Here is a 19,386-nt window from a genome sequence, read left to right as displayed (position 1 = left end):
TTTCACTCAGCCCTTCTCCGCGTTGGTGTGAGAAAACCTCCAAAATGAGGGGGGAAAAAACTAACTTTTTTTGAGTTCCTGACTGAGCTGTGCAGGGGACATGTTTATGAAACAGAAGTTAAAAGAAGAAAAAAAGATAGAGGAAGTAAAGAAACGCACATCACAGCAGCTCATTGACGAATGAAATAAAGGAAGTTTTCCCTATGATGGAACTTCCTGAAAACTAACCTTGGCATCAGTCATGATGGACACAGTTAGTCCGTCTTCCACTTGTACACCTACAGACAACTTGTACCTGCAGTAAAAGAGAAGGGTCACGTTGAAAATGAAGCAGATTGTTTCGTTTCTTTCTTAAGCACCCACACTTCCTGAAAACATTCCTCAGAGTGAATTGACAAACTTGTAAACTCTGCAAGTTTGCTGGCTTCAGGTGCCCTGTGGACAACACCGCAGTTCAAACACGTGGACGAGCTTATGCAAAGTTACTTCGGCTGAAATGGAAAAACCACACAGCAATCCCCTCACAAAGAGCTTTCACAAGCCTGTCCTGGGAGTGAAAACACTGTTTTGCATTGCAAAGGCAAAGATTCTCCTGCTGCAAGGGAAAACTTAGTAGGACGAGTGAGTCATGAAACAAGATAGAATGCGAGTTTAAAAAATAATTTTTAGATAAATATCAAAATAAAAAAACATTCAACACTATAAGCAGAAGGATGTTCTAGCTTATTTTACCCTAATCAGACCCTCTGAAACTAAAACAAAACTAAAAAGAGGTTTTACATATCCAGTGCTAAATGATAAATCTGAGGGCAATTATAAATGACAGATGCTGGACCAATTGATCCTCTCTTTTGGTCCTGGAGGGAATTCACAGTTAGGTATTGACAGCATTTTCTAACCTTCCGGTATCCGACACTGCCAGCTTTCCAGATGGATGCTGTCCAGGTAATGACTCAATGTACTGTGGTGCAGATCTTGGGATCCTAGAACTCTTGTTGTGGATTCTTGGATAAAGGTACAAGAGGTCCAAGGTCAGTGCATCTGGAGGAAAATCATAAAAGAAAATCACACAGTTGAGTTCACAGTTTGAACTCAGGAAGTTTACATTCTGACCCCTAATATATTTACTTAAGCAGAATGAGAAGATTTAGGCAGTGGTAGAATCAATATCAAGGGAAATGTAACAGAAAAATGTGAATACAATTGAGCAAAAATTAAACTAATCAAACTAATACTGCTGATAGTATAAGGTGTAGATGAACCTTTTGGTTAAAGCTGAAGTTGATAGAAGACTACAGAGTGTGAGGACAGTGTAACGATAGGAAAATCATCCAGATTTGCATACTTTTCAGGGAAGAAGATTCAGTAAATGGTATATGGAAAGGATCTTAAACAAAAGCGATGTTTTAAGGCACTTACCAAACAGCGGTGTGTATGAGTGATAGAGGACCTCAGACATGCATTCCGGAGCTTGGCTGACATCATGGACTGCTTCTCCGGGCCCTGAAAGTCTGCAGCTTTCGTCTTTCTGTTGTCCAACCAGAGAACACTATTATTGTTGCATGCTTCAGGCAAAAACCACAATATGCAAACTGGAAGCTTCATTGATAGATAGGATGTTCATCAGTCAAAATAGTACAACAATTCAGGCTTGGTTGCATTATCTTGAATAATGCTAATCATTTTTTTATGCCAGTGCACAAATGCATCACTGGCACCTCGTGATGGACTGGCGCACGTTCAGGGTGTACCCCTGCCCTGCACCCTTTGCTTGCCAGGATAGGCTCCGGTCCCCCCCATCACCCTGTACTGGATAAAGCGTCAGTAAATGGAAGGATTATCCTCTCGGTTACAGAATCGGAGAGAGGCAGTCCAGCCTGCTCTGATACTGGAGAGAAAGGCAATCATGATTAGGTGGGTGTTGAGCCTCCCTCTCTAGCGCTCTGGGAATTGTTCTGGGAACAAGCGAAGAAGCGACCATGAATTTTATGGTAAACTCTAATATAGCTGTAACTTTTTTCTTCAATTTTCATTTTTTCCCTCTCAATTTCATTGTTATGCTCTCAAAAATGCAAAATGCCATGTTCCTACAAGATTGAGAAAAAAAGAAGATGGATGGAGAAATGGATGTTTATTAGTACAGTATGTTTTAGAGAACGTATTTGAATAGGTCACGGTTCATCACTGGATTTTTCTGGCCTGGAATGACACATCCGAGTCACTTGTAAGGATTTGAAGGCTCACAAACTTGTCCTTATTGTAAGGTTAGCTTAACCCCAATTAAGACATAGTAAAGATGTAATTTGACTTAAATTAATATATTGGCTTAGTCCGCCTGGCAGAGAGAACAATAACCTGACTATATGGACAAGGCTATCGAATCCCCTATTTTTTTTTTTACAATGGATGAGCCAAGGAGCCACTGCAGGCCAAGAAAGTGGCTGAAAGAGGGATAATAAGACACCAGCAGATGGTTAATGGAAAAAGGATATTTATATGAAGTATACAGCAAATCCTACACAAAAGATGAGAATAAGGTGCATGCATTTTACTAAATTTGGTAAGTAAATTCATCTGCTGATGCAATTTCAGCTCCGATGACATTTGAAGGATTGTATTAATATGCTCCCTTTCTCTGCTGAGAGAGAACCCGATTATTCCCCAATTTGTGAAGCATATCATAGTGCAATACAGTTCTACAGAGAATCAGTGTCAAACACTGAAATCCTGTAGCTTATATGAATACAGTAGAATATCTCCAATTCTACTTGCCAGGATAAATGAGTTTAATAAACCTGTTCAAAGACAAATTAATTATTTATTTAATAGCATGTATTATGCCTAATAAATAACTTAAGTGTCTGACACAGGAACCCATTGATTAATCGCAAAAAACTAAAAATGTTAACCGTGCAGAGAAATGTATAAAAAAAGCATTGCAGGACAATTATCCAGATCTCTGTAATTGCAGAACGTTTCTAACACTTGACGAAGCTCATGTGGGAAAACTCTTGGAGAAACTCCAGAACAAAAAAGAAAAACAAGTTCCGATTTTGGCAGCTGTAACGTGTGGCTCAATCACTTCAGTTATTATCTCCTAGACACACATGGGTGGGGATGTTATTCTCCATTTTTTAGGAAGAAAAAAAGCTTTTTTTTCCTGCTGACTGCCATTTCAGGCTGCCACTGTTCAGGAAAGAGAAGCCCTCATTAAATCTGTCAGCACCAGGGCAATGCTTAAAGGAAATTAAACTCCATTTTGGTATAACTTCAGAGTCTAAAACTCAACAGCAAAAAAGTTCAACCAGGCAATGACAAATTTAAAAGAATAAAAATCAAATCGTCTTCAGATCAATACCTGATACATGTTTACGTATCCAATCTGCTTAGACCTTCCACTTACACAAGTTTTATTCCTGAGAACCCAGGACTTACCTTGCAGGACAACTCCCAGAGATCTGGAACCGGTTCCACTGCCATGTGCTCATTAACTGGAAGAAAAAGTATTTTCTCATAAAAAAAGGGCAAAATCAATGCAAGAAAAAACACCTTTAACTGAACACAATTTTGAAAATTAGTCTAATGAACCTTTTCTTTTAAAATGGAAAACTGGTAAAGAATTCTTAAACTTCCCCTTTCCTTAGCTGTAATAACCACACACTCGCGTTCAGTCCAGAATGGAAAGTCTTCTTGAGGTTAATACCTTAGTGCAGTGAGCTTTTCACTCATACTTTTGTGCTTTGCTGAGTTTAACACTTTACCATAGAAGGTAATAACTATATGCCAGAGGAGATTTTACCTCTGCTTTTGTCTGGTCACATCATTAAGTTTCAAGGGTCATGTATTTCCACTACCTCCCTGTATTTCCAAACTTGTGGAAAAGGGGCAAATGCACTCAGTTGCCAAAGTTACTAGCCCAAACAAGTACAAATATCAAAGGGCATAAAAAGAAAATACCTAAATAAATATTCTCAGAAGTGGTTTTCAGTTTTAATTCCATAGTTCATTTAATGTCTTGTTACACTTTGAATCTAGGAAGGAACAAGCTGAGACTTATTTCAGCCTGAAAGGTAAAAGGGTAAAATTCACATTTCAGCTCACGTTTGTTACAAATCTTCAAATCAGAGAATCCCTACAATTAATTTAACTACAAGAGAGAAAAAATGAAAATATTAACCAGACAGTCTATAGAGTTACACTTGTAACACTTGTTCACCTACAGGACAAACCTCAGACAACTTTAACCAGGACAAATATAAGAGCATGCATAAATGTTTTTTTATTGATTTTCTTTACAAAATTACTTATTTCTGTGTAGAATATAAGGCACTGCTGTACAGGTCCATAAGCTGTGTGCACACATCTTTTATATTAACACAATGAAGAGAAACTTATCCTACGCCATTTTTATTGGAATAGTTCATTAATACACTTCATTTTTAAATAGATTGCTTTGCTTTTTACAGCAGTGCAAATTTAGATTTTCATGCTTTAACCACACTAAAGATGAAAATCAGGCAAAAATACAAGATAGAATTTAAAAAGCCAATAGAAAATTCTGAACTTGCCATTTCAACCTTATTAAAACCAAATTCTATCAAACTCCAAGTACTCGGATTCATTCAGCTATAACTTTCTTCTGCTTTTGCATGAGCAATTACAAGACATTGCACATCCGTCATGTAAAGTTTGGTTTATTAATTAAAGCTTTTACATTTGTCCAGTAAACGGTGGAGTTTTAGTTTAAAGCCAATTCATCTTGGACAAAACTGATCACAAGAGACTGACTCAAACTCCCTGCCACTGAATGCAAGATGAAATACCAGCCCACTACAAACCAAATCTTATGCTATAAGATTTAAGTAATTCCACCATTTAAAATGGAAGGTGGAAGATTTCTGCACTGAATGCCTGCTTTGGCCTATTCATATATTTCTAAATATTCCTAAGCAAAGAATAAGGATTGAAGAAAATTTCAGACTATTTTCCCCCCATAGTTGCATGTGTCCGAGGCCTAGTGCTCAAGAAATTACAGATTCAGCCGAAAGATATACCGTAGCTAATCTTTTTAAATTATTTTTGAACACAAAAAATGTTAGAAAAAACAGGAAATTTTAGAAGTTAATGGAAGAACTCACTTTTTAAAATTAAGAAAACTAAAGGATTTGAAAAAAGCCTGTTTATGAAAATGTTTCTGAATACAATCATAGTTCAAAACTACTTGTATTTTTGCTTAATTGTAATGCCTAAATGTCATCACAATCAGGCCATGTTAACTGAAATGACATCCTTCCACAGTAGATATTTGCCACTTAGCTATGCTGAGGTACTTACCTTGTTTCTCTTCTAGTCTCTGCTCAAACTGTCCACAGCTCAAAGCCAGAGCTTGGCTGTTGTCCTGCAGGCTCACTCTCTCACGTAATGTGTCCTGCAGATCGTTTCTCAGCAGGGACTCATCTTCCCAGAGCAAAGAAGCTGCTGTTGACTTGTCTGCAACCTAAAAGTGATCTTAATTATTCCTCAACACAAACCACATCAGAATAGACATCGGCTGTTGTGATGTATGGACCAAACTGAACCTCCCTGGAAAAGGAAAAGGCCGTCGAAGCTATTTTTAAAACTGTGCTTTAACAGCTGCTCTCATACTGGTCTAACTACATGCATGATAGAAGAATATCTTGTTAAATTTGTGGTTAGAAGTGGGTTTTTTTTTCAAAAAAACAAGCTGCCAAATTCAGCGACAGAACCGCCCACATTAGCCACCTACTCAAAAAGCTCTCCACATCCTCTGAAATCACTCTGCCTGCCGAGTTCTTCTCTGCGTCTGAGACACTGTACTTGAGCCTCCCAGCGTGAGCACAGGGACACCTCGGCGCGCACACTGTGGCCGTACCTGGGGCGCTGAGCTCTCGGTCTGGGAGGCAGCCTCAGCGAGGCCACGCTCGGGCCGCGCACGCAGTTTGTCATCCCCTTGCATCTGCCTCTGGGCCTCCAGCTCCGGGAGTCTGTGAAGTGAGACGCAAACCACAAGCCCGAGTGACACCGACAGCAAGGCCCGGCTGACACCTGGACATATCCCCCCCAGCGCAGTCACCGCAGTTCCACAAACACCACATCACTTCTCAGCACAAGCAAGTTTATTTTTCATGCACGCGTTTCTTCTAAAAAACTAAAACTTTACTTGCCTCGTGAACCGACGTCTTTCCTTAAAAACCCCTTCCTTGAAACCTTAAGCACGTTTGTATTGCAATTGTCTTTTCCTTATGGTTGCGCAGTGCATTAAAGGATTTTACTATTTGGCGTTAGTCAAAAATACCAAGTTGTACAAAACTTCTTTAACTGCTACCAGCTGTTTTGAAACGTCCAGGCGGGAATGTCTATCTCATCGAGAACTAAAAATGGAATTGTACAAACTTAAACATTGCACAGTTACACAGCCCCATCAGTTGGTGAAAATGTCAAATTCCCCTGGTTCTTCAGTGGCCAGCTGTTCCCTTAGCAAGACATACATTTCTAAATAGAGATCAATGACAATATTTGAATCGATAAGAACTTCTCTTGCTTGAACTGTAAGTCTGGAACACTGTTTATGACTGAATCGGACCATCTCCGGTAGCCGACTGCTGACCACAGCACTGAACTTGGCCAACATATGCAAAGCACCAGATCCGGCTACACAGAGAACAATGTAAGGATGGGTATCACATCAGCTGTAGGTCACTTCGTTTTTGCATTTAATAACTCCCAGTTCATGAAAGGCAGCCGAGAGTTGAAAGTCACACACTTTAACAGCTGGACGCTTGGTAATCTGCGCTGCAAATCGTAGGCCAGAAGAGCAATAAAACTGTGAAAATATTCTGGGGCTTAAAAAGGGATCTCTAGTCAAATTAGAGCATAACTGTTCTGACTATGCGAGAGAAATATGGGGAGTTTGGGCTTGTGAACCTGGGCTCTCCCTATGCACATTTGCCTGTGACCAAGCCCCCCTCTCACCTGGCAGACAGCTCTTTCTTCAGATGAGCAACCTCAGTCCTACACCTCCGCAGCCTGCTTGCCACTTTAATTAACTCCTCTTCCAGGGAGCACTTATACTGATCGAGCAGCTGGACCCTCTGAAGCCAAACATTCCTTTTTTCTTCCAGCTCGCTGTTCATAGTCTGCTCAGGAAAAAAAAAAGCTCATCCTCTCAATTAAAAAAAAAAAAGATCTCAACTGCTGTACAGTGTGAACAGGAAGGCTTAAAAAGAGGGACAATAAATTTAAGGAAAAGGAGGTGGAGTGACCTCAATAATTCAGAAAGGAAGTGGATGGACAGATCTATTTTAAGAATAACCATTTTGATTTATGTAATGCCCGTTTCAAAACATCACTTTTACACAACGGCTTTTTTAGCACTTATTTTCTGCATTTCTTGTTTGTGGTTTTTTAATTCTTTGATTTTATTTTGTGTCATTTTCATTTCATGCCATGCACTATAAATCACTTTGAGATGCTATCAAGGGGGCTATGAAAATGTTTTTTACTTGAGCAGATTAAAAAAGGGTTACGTATGTCAAAATCACACTGTGCAATTCTGAATTATTTTAAAACTGCAAAGTTCACATAATATTCAACTTTCTTTTATAGTTACACACTTATTAATAGCAAGGGTTATAAACAGAACTGAGTTTACCTATCAGCAAGCAAACACTTGTGTAGTATTGATTGATAGTTAAGGCCTTCTTAAAGGACTAAATGCATATATTCTTCAGGTTAAAAAACAATAAGAAACTGTATGACAAAACACAAAGCAGGCCACTTGTTTTAAATCCAGCAGATTGAATAACTGAAAACCCCATAATACCTCTTCTGGTGAACCACAGGGGTATGCTACAATGCAACTAAAAGCCACTTCAAAACAGTTTGTGTTCTCTCTCTCGAAATGTGAAATTCTAGAAAGATAATCTTGCTCAAACTTACCTTAAGCCAGATTTCACGTAGATCTTCACTTTCTATATGGTTTTCTGTGAATCTCTTTAGTGTACACATAACTGCACAAATATCCTCTCTAAAGTCTTGATGCTAAAATACATATAAAGGGATTCATAAGTGAGGAAATATATTGAAGAAAACCTGTTACATGCAATTGTTTCAGTGAGAACTATTCTTAAACTATAAAGGTGCACACAGTTTATTCCAACCAATGAAATTTGGAACTGAAATCCAGCACAGAAGCATCCTGATTTCAGAGCAGACCGCAGACTATCGCTATTACTCTCTCTATAATAAAAGCATTCTCTCCCTTTCAGAAAACGTACTGTTGGCCAACTACCAACAGCTTGGAGAACCAGTTTTGCATTTCTCTCCAGAGTCTCTCAAAAAAAAGTAAAAAAACAAACAAGTATAAACAGTACAGTGAGTCACAAAATGGACAGCTATAAACTCTGCAGTGGAATTTAGATCCGAGGACTTTTCCAGAGGAAATGTATTCACTTGATGCACAGCAGAGCATATTACCAAAAAGGCTCAAATAAGTTATATCGTCAACATTTTTTCCTTTAGTATTAGGATCATGCACAAGTGTTTTATAGTCAGTGTGAGGCTTTATGGCTTTTGCAAGTCATGATTTATCCCTTGTTTATTGGAAAATTAATACATCTCAATTCTGTTTAGACAATCCTATATACTAAAATAGGAAATACGGTACTATATGTTCTCATTTGGGTTTTTTTGTTGAGGCCTGACAATGAAATAGTTAATTAGGGGAACACACTGAGACACCTGCATTTTAACATCCAAATACTGAAACATCCTTTAGCAACTTAGCTTAATAGATTGAAACCCTAATATACATGTAGTTTCACAATGTAAGCCATGTAATTTCATCGACATGCATCAGATATTTTATCAATACATATGTGTATCAATATGCGTTGGCTATTTTCATTGTCAATGGACTCGGCTTCATCACCAGCATGAGCCAGAGTAAGAAGAACAGTACACCGCTAAAACTAAAACACACAGGACACCTCTCTCGTATTACTAAGCATAGAGTTCTGGAAGTGCGTCGCACTGCTGGCTTCCCTGCTCGTACCAGTTTCCGGACAACGGCCTTGAACTCGGCAGAGTTCTGCTCGGACGCGGGGCCCTGCAGCAGCAGGAACACGTCCCTGTCCAGGGTTTCGTCCAGGGGAGCGTGGTACGGCGCGGCCGCAGGAGTCTGGGGACACAAAACGGAGGAGAAAGGTTCCCTCCTGCCACGTTGACCCCAGGACGGTACATCTATTCACTGTACTGTACCTCACTCTCTTATTCAGCTATTCGCAATAAATCAGCAATAGCTAACAGTGCTGTCATCTTAAAGCATATCACTCAGAGCTTGAACAGTCTGACTGAAAGCCAAAGAGAAATGATGACACGGGCCAAATCAAACGACTGCGCCACACTGCCCACTTATTTCCAGGCAGACTTGCTGCTACCCCCTCACTCTCGAGTTAGGTCTGCCCACATCCTCCTGCTATCTTTGCTTCCTTACTTTCTAGCCATATCTTTTAAACAGCAGGAGGAATTATCGGTTACTGATAAAGCTAACGGATGCCACCTCCGTCTTTCATGCCCGCGCTACGGATGGATGTACCGCACATGAAGATGGCCAACCTCTGGTGCCTGCTGAGCCAGGGCCAGCTCCGTCTGCAGCGAGCCCGTGGTGCTCTGGTTCAGTCGGTAGGCTCCCGAGAGACTCATGCCGTCCCTGTGGCGGCCAACGAGAAGACGGTCAAGGAACAGCGCCACAGTCTCTCCGAGCTGTTGAAGCGTCTCTCCTTTCTCTCCCCCCCCCCCCACTCAGATACTCACAAACCCAGGGCAGGCTGCAGCATCTCCACGTGGCTTTCCAGCTTATTCTTTTCAGCCCTCAGCAGCTGTTGCAAGGAAACACCAGCTCATGTAGGCCAAAAATCCTTCACAAATTAAATTCCTCCTGTTCTTTCATGGATGATCATCACCCTATTCTAGAGGCTTGCACCGGTTGTTTAACCATCTAAACAGCCATGAATGACAGCCAGAAAAGACAATAAGCTAATAAAGATGGGTAACTTTCAAATGTATTACAGTTACAAGTAACCTGTAAGCTTTTAAAATGGTAAGCAAGCTGGGGAAGCCTTTTAAAAAATAATCACTTCTACTGATCTATAGTATATGGTGTGTATATGTAGTTACGTAGCTACTATGTAATGTAACATTACGTCTAAAGCCTCCCCCCCCAATTTCTAAATTTTTAGAAAATAACTCACAATAAAAGTGATAGAAATCAAACTCATTGCTTAAAGTTCTAAATTATGTGAGGTTTTAAAAGGCTCACGTCAGTTACTGAAGAATATTCCTCTATGGTAGACTTCAACTCCTGAATCTGGGCATTTTTCTGTGGAGATTAAAAACAATGTTTATAATGGAATTATCAATTCAAGTGATACCAGTTCCAAGGCTGGACACACCAGAGATATAGCAAAACTAAAACAGGTGATGAGGTTCATCTACTTTTTCATTGAACAGTATTTAAGTTGAAATTTAAACTTATTAGTTTTCATCAAGGCAGATGGTGGCCATACAGGGTTTGAACAATAATCGTACTGCACAGATCACAAAGGACAATTCACCTCACAAAGGAGAGCTTCCTTTTCACCAACAATGTTATCGAGAGAATGCACCTGCATCTAAAGAAGACGGAAGGGAAAAATATTCTGTGAGAATGGAATAAATATACTTACAATAAAACTTTCCAAAAAAGGCCCAAAAATCGTAAAAACATTAGTGATTGAAGATCCTGGCAAAGGTATCTAAAGCAAACTTAATATATTGCTTAGATTTTTACACAAATAAACAGTTTTTATTAAGTTTAATATTTGTTGCTTTTTTGTTTAAAGGATTTCCTTGTTATTCTGTAAAAACTACTTTAGGAAAAATCCTAATATAATTTAAAATCAAGAGATTAGTCAGTAGCAAATATGAATGCTCCTGAAAAGATTTCTGACAATGCTAAGACAAATGACAAGGAGTTTGAATTACCTGGAGATCAGCATTAACAGCGCACAGCTCAGCCATCTTCTTCTGAAGGTGGTCAATGTCCACCATATTCTTAATGTTCTAACAAAAGACAAAACGGGGAATCTGTTCTAAAGAGCAAATGTCAAAATATAAAGCAGAAGATGTATTGATCCCCTTATTTTCAAATCACACACTTCATTAAAGGTAAATATGGACAAGAACATATTTACGTACAGGCAACTGCTCAAGTGTTGGCAGGTGGCAATCCCAATATGCTCATGTAGTTTTTTCCAAAAGCTAGACACTTCAGTTTTTCAAATTGATAAATATTAATTCCCAATTTGAAAAAAAATGATGAAAAGGAGACAAAAACAGAAATGACTTACTCTAACAGGACCTCAAACAGTCCTGTGTTGCCTTTTTAAATGGAAAACATACCTCCTCCTGCAGTGAAGCGATCTTTGAAATAAGAGATTGATTCTCTCTTTCCTGCAAATTGAAATGTTTGAATATGGTCAGTAATGCCTCAAAAAGAAATAAAATCAGGAAGAGCGGCTCATTCCAAATATGGAAAAAAACGTAAACTGCATTGTGCATTTGAAGGCAAACATGAATTTCCAATTTTTTTAAAAAGCAGGCTTTTAAAATAAAAGCATCACAAGTTGTTGTTGTTGGCTACATTGATGAAACCGACTTCCTTCAAGAAACTGGGCTAGATCCTCAGATCAATCTTAATAGCAACCAAACAGCCTAGTTTGCAAATTCTGATATTTTTATAAAGTATTACATCACTACAGACAAGTAACATATCAGAGATTCTTTTTTTCTGGCACATTCCAATGAGTTCTTGAGCCCAGAAAAATGTTCGCTGCATCCACTTTCACAAATCGAAGTTCACTACTTCTACTCATGCATGAGAGACCATCCAGCCCGCTGTACATTCTCCATCACTCTCAGATACACCAGAAATGCTGCTATTTACACCTGTTGCATGAAAGTTAGGAGACTATTTGGAGAGCTCTGGAGAATATTGGAAAGATTGACTCCAGCTGAGAGGCGTTTTAGTCACACAGGTGGTACTGGCCTTGCTGGGATAACTTGAAGTAGAGTAGTCCCTATCTCAGAAATGTAATCTGCGTATATTAATGAGGTTGAGAAAAAATTTAGAACGCACCAGTATCCCCACAAAAGAACTGTTATACCCTTGATCCAGGTGCTTCATTCAAACCGTTCCAGTAAGGTGCCTATTGTATAAATGCGTACTCTACAGACCGGCATTGCAAAAGGAATGTAAAAGGTTTTTCCATACTAATTGGCTTTGTCTGCTTAAAATAAATGTAATCCAGACACACAGAAGGATAAAACTAGATTTTCGAATCCTAGTTGAGGCGACACTGATAAGTGTCATGTTTCTGAGCCCGTGAGAGACTGCAAAAAGACAGCAGCCTTGAGGCTGTATCCCTGTAAAAGGTCAAACCGATGGCTTGAAAGAGAATCTGATGAACCTACTTGTTTTATACTACAGATTTAAAGGTTTAATACTGGAGATTCAAAAGATTAAGCAACACATGATGTACTATATAATCCCCCTATATGTCTGAATCCTATGATACTTGCTGTTTAAATGTTAAGAGCAACTACTTTTTCTAGAAGGAACGGCTACTGATGGATTTAAAGTTGCATGAGTTTTCTGGTTCTGGGATGGAAGGGTATTTTTCTTATAAGGGATGGATGGATGGATGGATGGATGGATTTAGGATTAATGAAATATTTAAGCCCAAGGTATTGCATAAGCAATTGCAACGCTAAGCACCTTTCAAAACTTGCATTTTTGGGGGGTTTCATTGCATATTAAGAAGGCAGGTAACTTATAAAGCTACTGAGTCTCTAAATTTCTAAAATTTTCGGTTTGTACACGTTTTAACATATCTGACCGCCTGACTCTCACCATCTGTTTGTTCTGAGCCACAGACCTGGCTCTGTTCTCCTCCATGTTATTTAGAGTTACTTTCATTTCCTCCAGTTCCCCCTTCAGCAGCTTCTCCTTCATGGCAGACTGCTGGCCACTGAAACAAAGGAAACCTCAAAGTAACTGACCCAGCCACAGCCGAAGGAATCACAGGCTGGTGCTGTGTATTGAGATTTGACAATTGGATACAACTATTGAGCGTCAAGCTTTTTTTTTTTACATATAATTCAACTTCATCAGTTTATGAAGTTACTATAAAGTTTACCCATTTATTAAACTCAGCACCTCCCAAATGGACATCATAACCCCAATCTTTCACACTCAATATGATCAAAGTCATGTCCTCTTGCAATATGCAATAATACATTTCAATTACCTCCTTTCAGAACATTAAGAGATTTGCAATCAAAATTAATTAAAATGCAATGCAGAGAGCACTTTCACATAGTTTCCACTTGTGCATTTAAAACCAAGAACAGGTGGCACCTCTTTGTGCAAATGATTGTGGGAGTATGAAACTATCAAGGCATGCTATTGAGGTTAACACCCTAGCTTCTGTCAAGATCATCGAGATCATGAGATCCCTGATCTCATCCAATCATTCTTGAAAGCAGCTAACGTGTCAACTTCAATAACACGGCTCAGTTATAGTCAACTGGATGATCAATTAGCCACTAACTAGCAAACAAGCTAGATTTCCTGAATGGCCTCTGCTTGTTTGTAGCTCTGTATGTTCTTATACATCTTATGCATTCATTTGTCATGTATTTGTCAGGCAAATGTGACGCTATAACAAGCACTCCTAATGCAAGTTTTATTTTCCCTTCTGCAGTGGTCACATTAGATACATTTCAAGCAGTACACCCAATTAAGGGTTCTTCTCAAACTCAGCTCAAAAACAGGACAGATAACATTCAGCTTTGTAAGAGTGAATACAAATTTCAAAACAAGACAGAAAAAGCAAACCAATCAGACTGTGATTCACAACATATCAGGAACCAAGACCAACAGGGGCAGCAATCCACTAGGACAATGCAAGGGAACTACCAGCACATAAGACAAGACCTGCAGTCACCCATCACCTTTTAGCCTGTGTCTTGAGTTCCTCATTTTCTTCCATTAATTTGTTGTTTGTTTCCTCCATGGTGTCCACAGCCAGTTTCAGCTTACGCACCTCATCCTGCAGTTTTTGGTTGTTGAACTGGAGGTCTGCCACGCAGTAGACGAGATCTGATGTCTCTCTATGAAATGGAATATAAAAGGATCATTTCCCTCCATCGCTCGTCAACATTCAGAAGTCATGCTGGATGGCTTCACAATTTCCTTTAACTCCAACATTAAAGCAAGTGAGATCTAATGCCGTTAGGAATTGGGGATACATGGAAAGCTAACAAAATGGATGTCTGTGAAACTTCTTGCTCTTCACAGTTAATCCTATGCTTTTATTTGGGAATTGTGCAGATGTTCCATTTTTGGTCTTTAGGTACAGTAAATAATGCTTAGATACCTATACAAGGAATACACATTTTTTAGAACATTACAACAGCATAAACTATCCTAATCAACTTTATAATATTATAAAGAGATATCTCAGATTAATAAGTGAAGAAAACACAACTGTTCCACTTACAGATCACCTCTTGACACTTCTCCCCCAAATGCCTCTAAACTGCCCACCGTCATGTTCATTGCAAAAGATTTTCTGGCTATAAAACACAAAAGATAAAGCTCTGAATCCAAATACTTGCCAGTCAGACATGCACATCTTTCTAACTTGGCAATGGATGCTTTCTGTATATATTCCATCTCCAAAGAGACCCTCCAATGTCAAAAACGAATAAAGATGCTGGACGCAATGCAAAAGAAAGCCATTAAGCTCAGGAGCACAGGAGAATATTTTAACCCCATAGATGACACCTTAGTATTAACAGGTAATACTTATTCCCAAACATTTGTGTCAGGTGTTCACTGCTACAGAGCTAGGACATTCCTGCAAGGCTTTCACCTGAAAGACTGTCTGACAACTTCTGTGAGTCTTCTGTTTCACCTTCAGCTGTAGTCTCATCCCTGCAGAAGAAAACAGTGTTTGAAATTAAACTTTTAATCCTTTATTCCACCAGCCCCTTATTGAAACACTACTTTTTCACTGAGTATTTAGAGGATCCTTGGGCTGATTTTGAATACAGTAAAACACAAACATAGCAGTTACAAAATGTCTTATCAGCTGCACTATTTTTAATGGATAACATAACACTATAAGTCATAAGAATAGTCAGCCCATTTGGTATTTAGAAATTAACGGGCCCAAGGATTTCATGGAGCCATTTCTTGAAAGAAACCAGGGTACTGACTTCAACAAAATGGCTGGGTTGCTTATTTCAAACTCCCACAACCCTTTTGGGTAAAGACATGACTCCCGTTCTCAGTTTTCATGTACTGTGCACATGGATGATATTTAGACTTAAATTCAGCATTTATCTTATGAAATATTCAGATCTTTTGAAGCCATAGTAATGAACAGTAAGTCTTCAGTAAGTATCAGTTCTAAAGGTTTTTAAGGTTTATTAACATCTCAGAATTACAAATCTGAACGACATTTGATCCCAGGATATTTGTGACTTCAGAGCTCCAACACTTCAATTAAATGCCTTAAGGTCTATATTCAGTACTAAAGAGATTTCATTCCTTCAACCTGCATGCATATTACTTCCCATAGTGACGGCAAAGAATTCATATTAAAGCTCTCGCCAAGGCACTTTCTTATATTTCTTGTCTTAAAACTTCAGATTTAGAAAGCATACTTTGCACTAGTGAAAAGGGGAATGCACTAATGGCTAAGTGATTCTGCAATTTCATAGGGCATTAACATATTCAAGGCCATCAGTTCAACATCAATGCCATTCTGTCCAGGGTATTCTGTAATGGGTTTTAGTAACAGTTTCCTTATGTAATTCAACTGATCTACACATTCCTCAAGAGCTTCTCGCAAAGTGTAAGCTTGATACATACAGTATGCACTGCCATGATCATATAAAGCATACTTCTTTTAAGAAGACAGGAAGGAGGAGACAAGATGCAATGGAGAAAAGGTCCTTTTCTGAAAAGGTTAAATGTCCTCTTCAGGTCCTGATCCATCCGTTTTCTGACTGCTTTATCCAATACTGGGGTGCAGGAGACCCAGCAAGCAACAGGTACAAGCAGGGCCCACCCTGAACGGGATGCCAAACCATCGCAGGGCACACACAGACGCAAACATGCACACACTCGCACCAGGGCAAACAATCCCAGAAGCCGACTGACCTACCAGTAGGTCCAAACGACAGTGGGAGGTAACCGGACCAGCAGGAGGAAACCCACACAAACATACAGATAGTACTCAGGGTCTGGAATTAAACCCAGGTCCCCAGAGCTGCAAAGCAGCAATGTTAACCCCTGCACCACCCTCTCCAGATTGATTTACAAATCTGTTACACCTACAGTTTGCTATAGAAAAAAAAATCTCCAGTTTCTCTCCCACAGATCATATGCTTTACCCGTCATGCACTGAGGAAAAAACATTACAACAGAACACATTTTTCATAGAGAACAATCAGCTGAACAGATAACCGAAACCCTCCTAAATTTTCTCATTTATTTTAGCCGCTTATCTTAAGCACTAATACCCCCAAGTGGATTAATATAACGTGGCATGCGGTTCTATTAGAAATACAGACATTTCCAGCAATCAGAATTCAACCAATAATCTACCTACAGGAATAAGCATACATGCCCAGGTCAAGGAATACCCTGAGAGTTATAAATTAATATACTCAAAGTTACTCAAAAACAAATACAATTACCAAGATAAAGGTTTAGTTCAAAGCACAATTCCTGTATATGATATGTAAGAGGTCGTGAATAAATGGAGGTAGTAAACTTTAAATTCTCATGCAAGGCGTTGATTCACGAGCACTTTAAATTACACAACGAACCCTTTCTTTTAAGTAACTTATTTAAAATATGACAGATGCTGTGGAAACAACCAACTTAATTTTTTACTTATGGAAAATGATCTTGAACTTGCAGCTCAAGAGGCCAAAAGCCTGTTTCCGTTAGATGAGGATCAGTTGATTAACGTCTCGTTAATGCTCTTACCCGTGATTGCGACAGTCATCGATCCACTCTCTCATGATGGCGTGGTAGGTCTCCAGGTCGATGGAGATGTCCCTGTGTTCCGGGTCCAGCATGTTGCACAGCTCCTCCAGGCCGCTGTCCTCGGATTCTCGGCTGGTGGTGTGCCGGAGGTAGTCGACGATCCTGGAGACGGACACCTTGCCTGGAACAGACGGGCGACAGTCTGCCTTCGGATCACTGGATGCCATCGGCGAATTTTCCACGAGCCCCGTACGCGGATCTTCAACAACAGATGAGCCCGACAGATTGACCACTTCAGATATCAACCAAAATTAAATCCGCCTACTTGTGCGGTGGAAAAAGTACAACCATACGCATTTCTCAGTGAATCACACCAGCCACCAAGGAATTCAAAACAGCAAACATTACGTAAACCTTATGTATACAGAAGCCTTATCCCCCCCAGAAACACTAGCACACGAAAGAAAAGATACAAAATGCACATTGATGCCTTTTAATTTATTGAAACCATCAGGTTGGACCTTCTATAATACTGAAATACACAATGTAAAATATACTTAAGCTGCCCGAGTTCTTAAATATCTAAAAAAGTCCATTTTTCAGGAGCACAGTTTTTTTATGTCATTGGACGCTGTTATGGATCTTCCTGAGAAGCAGGTAAGCAGGTGTTGCTATGGAAATAATATTTGCAGTCTTCTTTTCCCTCCTAAAAAAAGTGTTTCAAATTGCTTTCTGTTGATCTTAACCAGTTTACCATGTAAAAGTCAACAAAGAGCTTTGAGAAGCAGGCTACTTCCATTTGAGAAATAACCAAAAGGCAAGGCAGCCTGGGGCCTATGGTGTCTCACTGCTCAGTGATGCACCATTAAGCACAAAGTATAGCCCAGGGCCTCAATACATGAATAAGAACAAGTTGTGACACAGTCAGTCAGCAGAGCTTTTAAAGAAAAACTCATTGCATAATAATGATTTCTAAACTGCCCTGTGTTGGGGAAATGATGCTTGCATAAACTTTGTTCCCTTTCTGTGTATCCTGAGTAATGAACATCATAGTGCAAAGCACGGTGTGACCATTTTCTTATCACGCATCATAACAAAGCACTGCCATTGAAAGAAAGACACAGCAAGTTTACAGAAAGTTTAAAGAAATTTCATAGCAATATACCTCATTCACGGTGGAAAATAAGAGCAAAACAGCAGGGAACTGCTCTTAGTTTCAGGCATACTTCTATAGACACTACAAAGATGAGTTGACATTTTATGTGAGGTGACAAGGCCAGCAGCTGTATCACCCCGCAACTCACAACTGACAAACCCACTGAAGCTCAGCAGGTGTAAGCCTGGCCAGTACCTGGTTGGGAGACTCCTGGGAAAAACTAAGGTTGCTGCTGGAAGAGGTGTTAGTGGGGCCAGTAGGGGGCGCTCACACAAGTCTGTGTGGGTCCTAATACACCAGCATAGTGACAGGGACATCATTCTGTAAAAAAGCACCGTTCTTCAGATGAGATGTAAATCCAAGGTCCTGACTCCCTCATTAAAAATCCCAGCGTGTTTCTCGAAAAGAGTAGGGGTGTTACCCTGGCGTCCTGGCCAAATTTCCCTCTAGCCTTTACCAATAATGGCCTCCTAATAATCCCCATCTCTGAACTGGCTTCATCACTCTGTTCTCCACCACCCCACTGATAGTTGATGCGAGGTGAGCATTCTGGCCGTCGCATCATCCAGGTGGGGCTGCACACTGGTGATGGTGGAGGGGAGTCTGTAAACCTCTTTGAGTGGAGTGTCCAAGAGCGCTCTATATAAATGCAAGGAACTATTATAAGGGAATTTCAAGTGACCTTAAGTCTGAAATCCATCCAGAATTTTCTCTGTCTCTTCATCAAGTACTGTACATGGTTGTGGGGGAGCCAGAATCTAACCGAGCAAGCAATGGAAGTCAGGTGGGAGGCACCCTAGACGGGGTGTCAGTCCATCCCAGAGCACACACAGACACACACTCACACCAGGGCCAATTTAACAGGAGCCAATGTACCTACCAGTATGACAACCGCAGCTCAGCCACACCTGGATTCAAACTCAGTTGCTCACAAGCTCTGAAGCAGCAGAGCTTCTTCCCACACAGCGAAGAACTCCACAAGATCCAAAAAGACAGGGCCACCCACGACTAATAACTCATCTCTATTCTGGTTAAAAGGTGGTGGTGATAATTTCTGTAATTCTCTGCAATTTCTGTAATGTCTCTAATCTCTGCCATTCTGCAT

General features: G+C 39.8%; 1 protein-coding gene across 8 annotated transcripts in view; it reads right to left on the bottom strand.

Annotated features, from left to right (window-relative positions):
• irag2 (inositol 1,4,5-triphosphate receptor associated 2) overlaps positions 1-19,386 on the bottom strand; it is a 37,087-nt gene that overhangs the window by 14,181 nt on the left and 3,520 nt on the right. For 7 of the 8 annotated variants that reach the window (XM_088645786.1, XM_088645789.1, XM_088645781.1 and 4 more), the window contains exons 4-23: positions 17,126-17,306; positions 14,997-15,058; positions 14,622-14,697; positions 14,074-14,232; positions 12,971-13,088; positions 11,461-11,511; positions 11,044-11,121; positions 10,635-10,691; positions 10,340-10,399; positions 9,835-9,899; positions 9,622-9,730; positions 9,074-9,199; positions 7,960-8,061; positions 6,994-7,157; positions 5,894-6,005; positions 5,335-5,497; positions 3,436-3,491; positions 1,420-1,528; positions 900-1,041; positions 229-295 (exon numbers count right to left, since the gene is read on the bottom strand). In XM_088645786.1, coding sequence (XP_088501912.1) covers positions 229-295; positions 900-1,041; positions 1,420-1,528; positions 3,436-3,491; positions 5,335-5,497; positions 5,894-6,005; positions 6,994-7,157; positions 7,960-8,061; positions 9,074-9,199; positions 9,622-9,730; positions 9,835-9,899; positions 10,340-10,399; positions 10,635-10,691; positions 11,044-11,121; positions 11,461-11,511; positions 12,971-13,088; positions 14,074-14,232; positions 14,622-14,697; positions 14,997-15,058; positions 17,126-17,306 — 2,057 coding nt within the window. The remainder of the gene's footprint in view (positions 1-228; positions 296-899; positions 1,042-1,419; positions 1,529-3,435; positions 3,492-5,334; positions 5,498-5,893; positions 6,006-6,993; positions 7,158-7,959; positions 8,062-9,073; positions 9,200-9,621; positions 9,731-9,834; positions 9,900-10,339; positions 10,400-10,634; positions 10,692-11,043; positions 11,122-11,460; positions 11,512-12,970; positions 13,089-14,073; positions 14,233-14,621; positions 14,698-14,996; positions 15,059-17,125; positions 17,307-19,386) is intronic. The other variant, XM_088645785.1, reaches the window with a different exon arrangement.

The sequence above is a fragment of the Lepisosteus platostomus genome, chromosome 9, assembly GCF_059453375.1.
Source record: "Lepisosteus platostomus isolate fLepPlt1 chromosome 9, fLepPlt1.hap1, whole genome shotgun sequence".
NCBI lineage: Eukaryota > Metazoa > Chordata > Actinopteri > Semionotiformes > Lepisosteidae > Lepisosteus > Lepisosteus platostomus.
The sequence above is the reverse complement of the archived record's forward strand: the minus strand, read 5'-3'. Positions and strand labels throughout refer to the sequence as shown.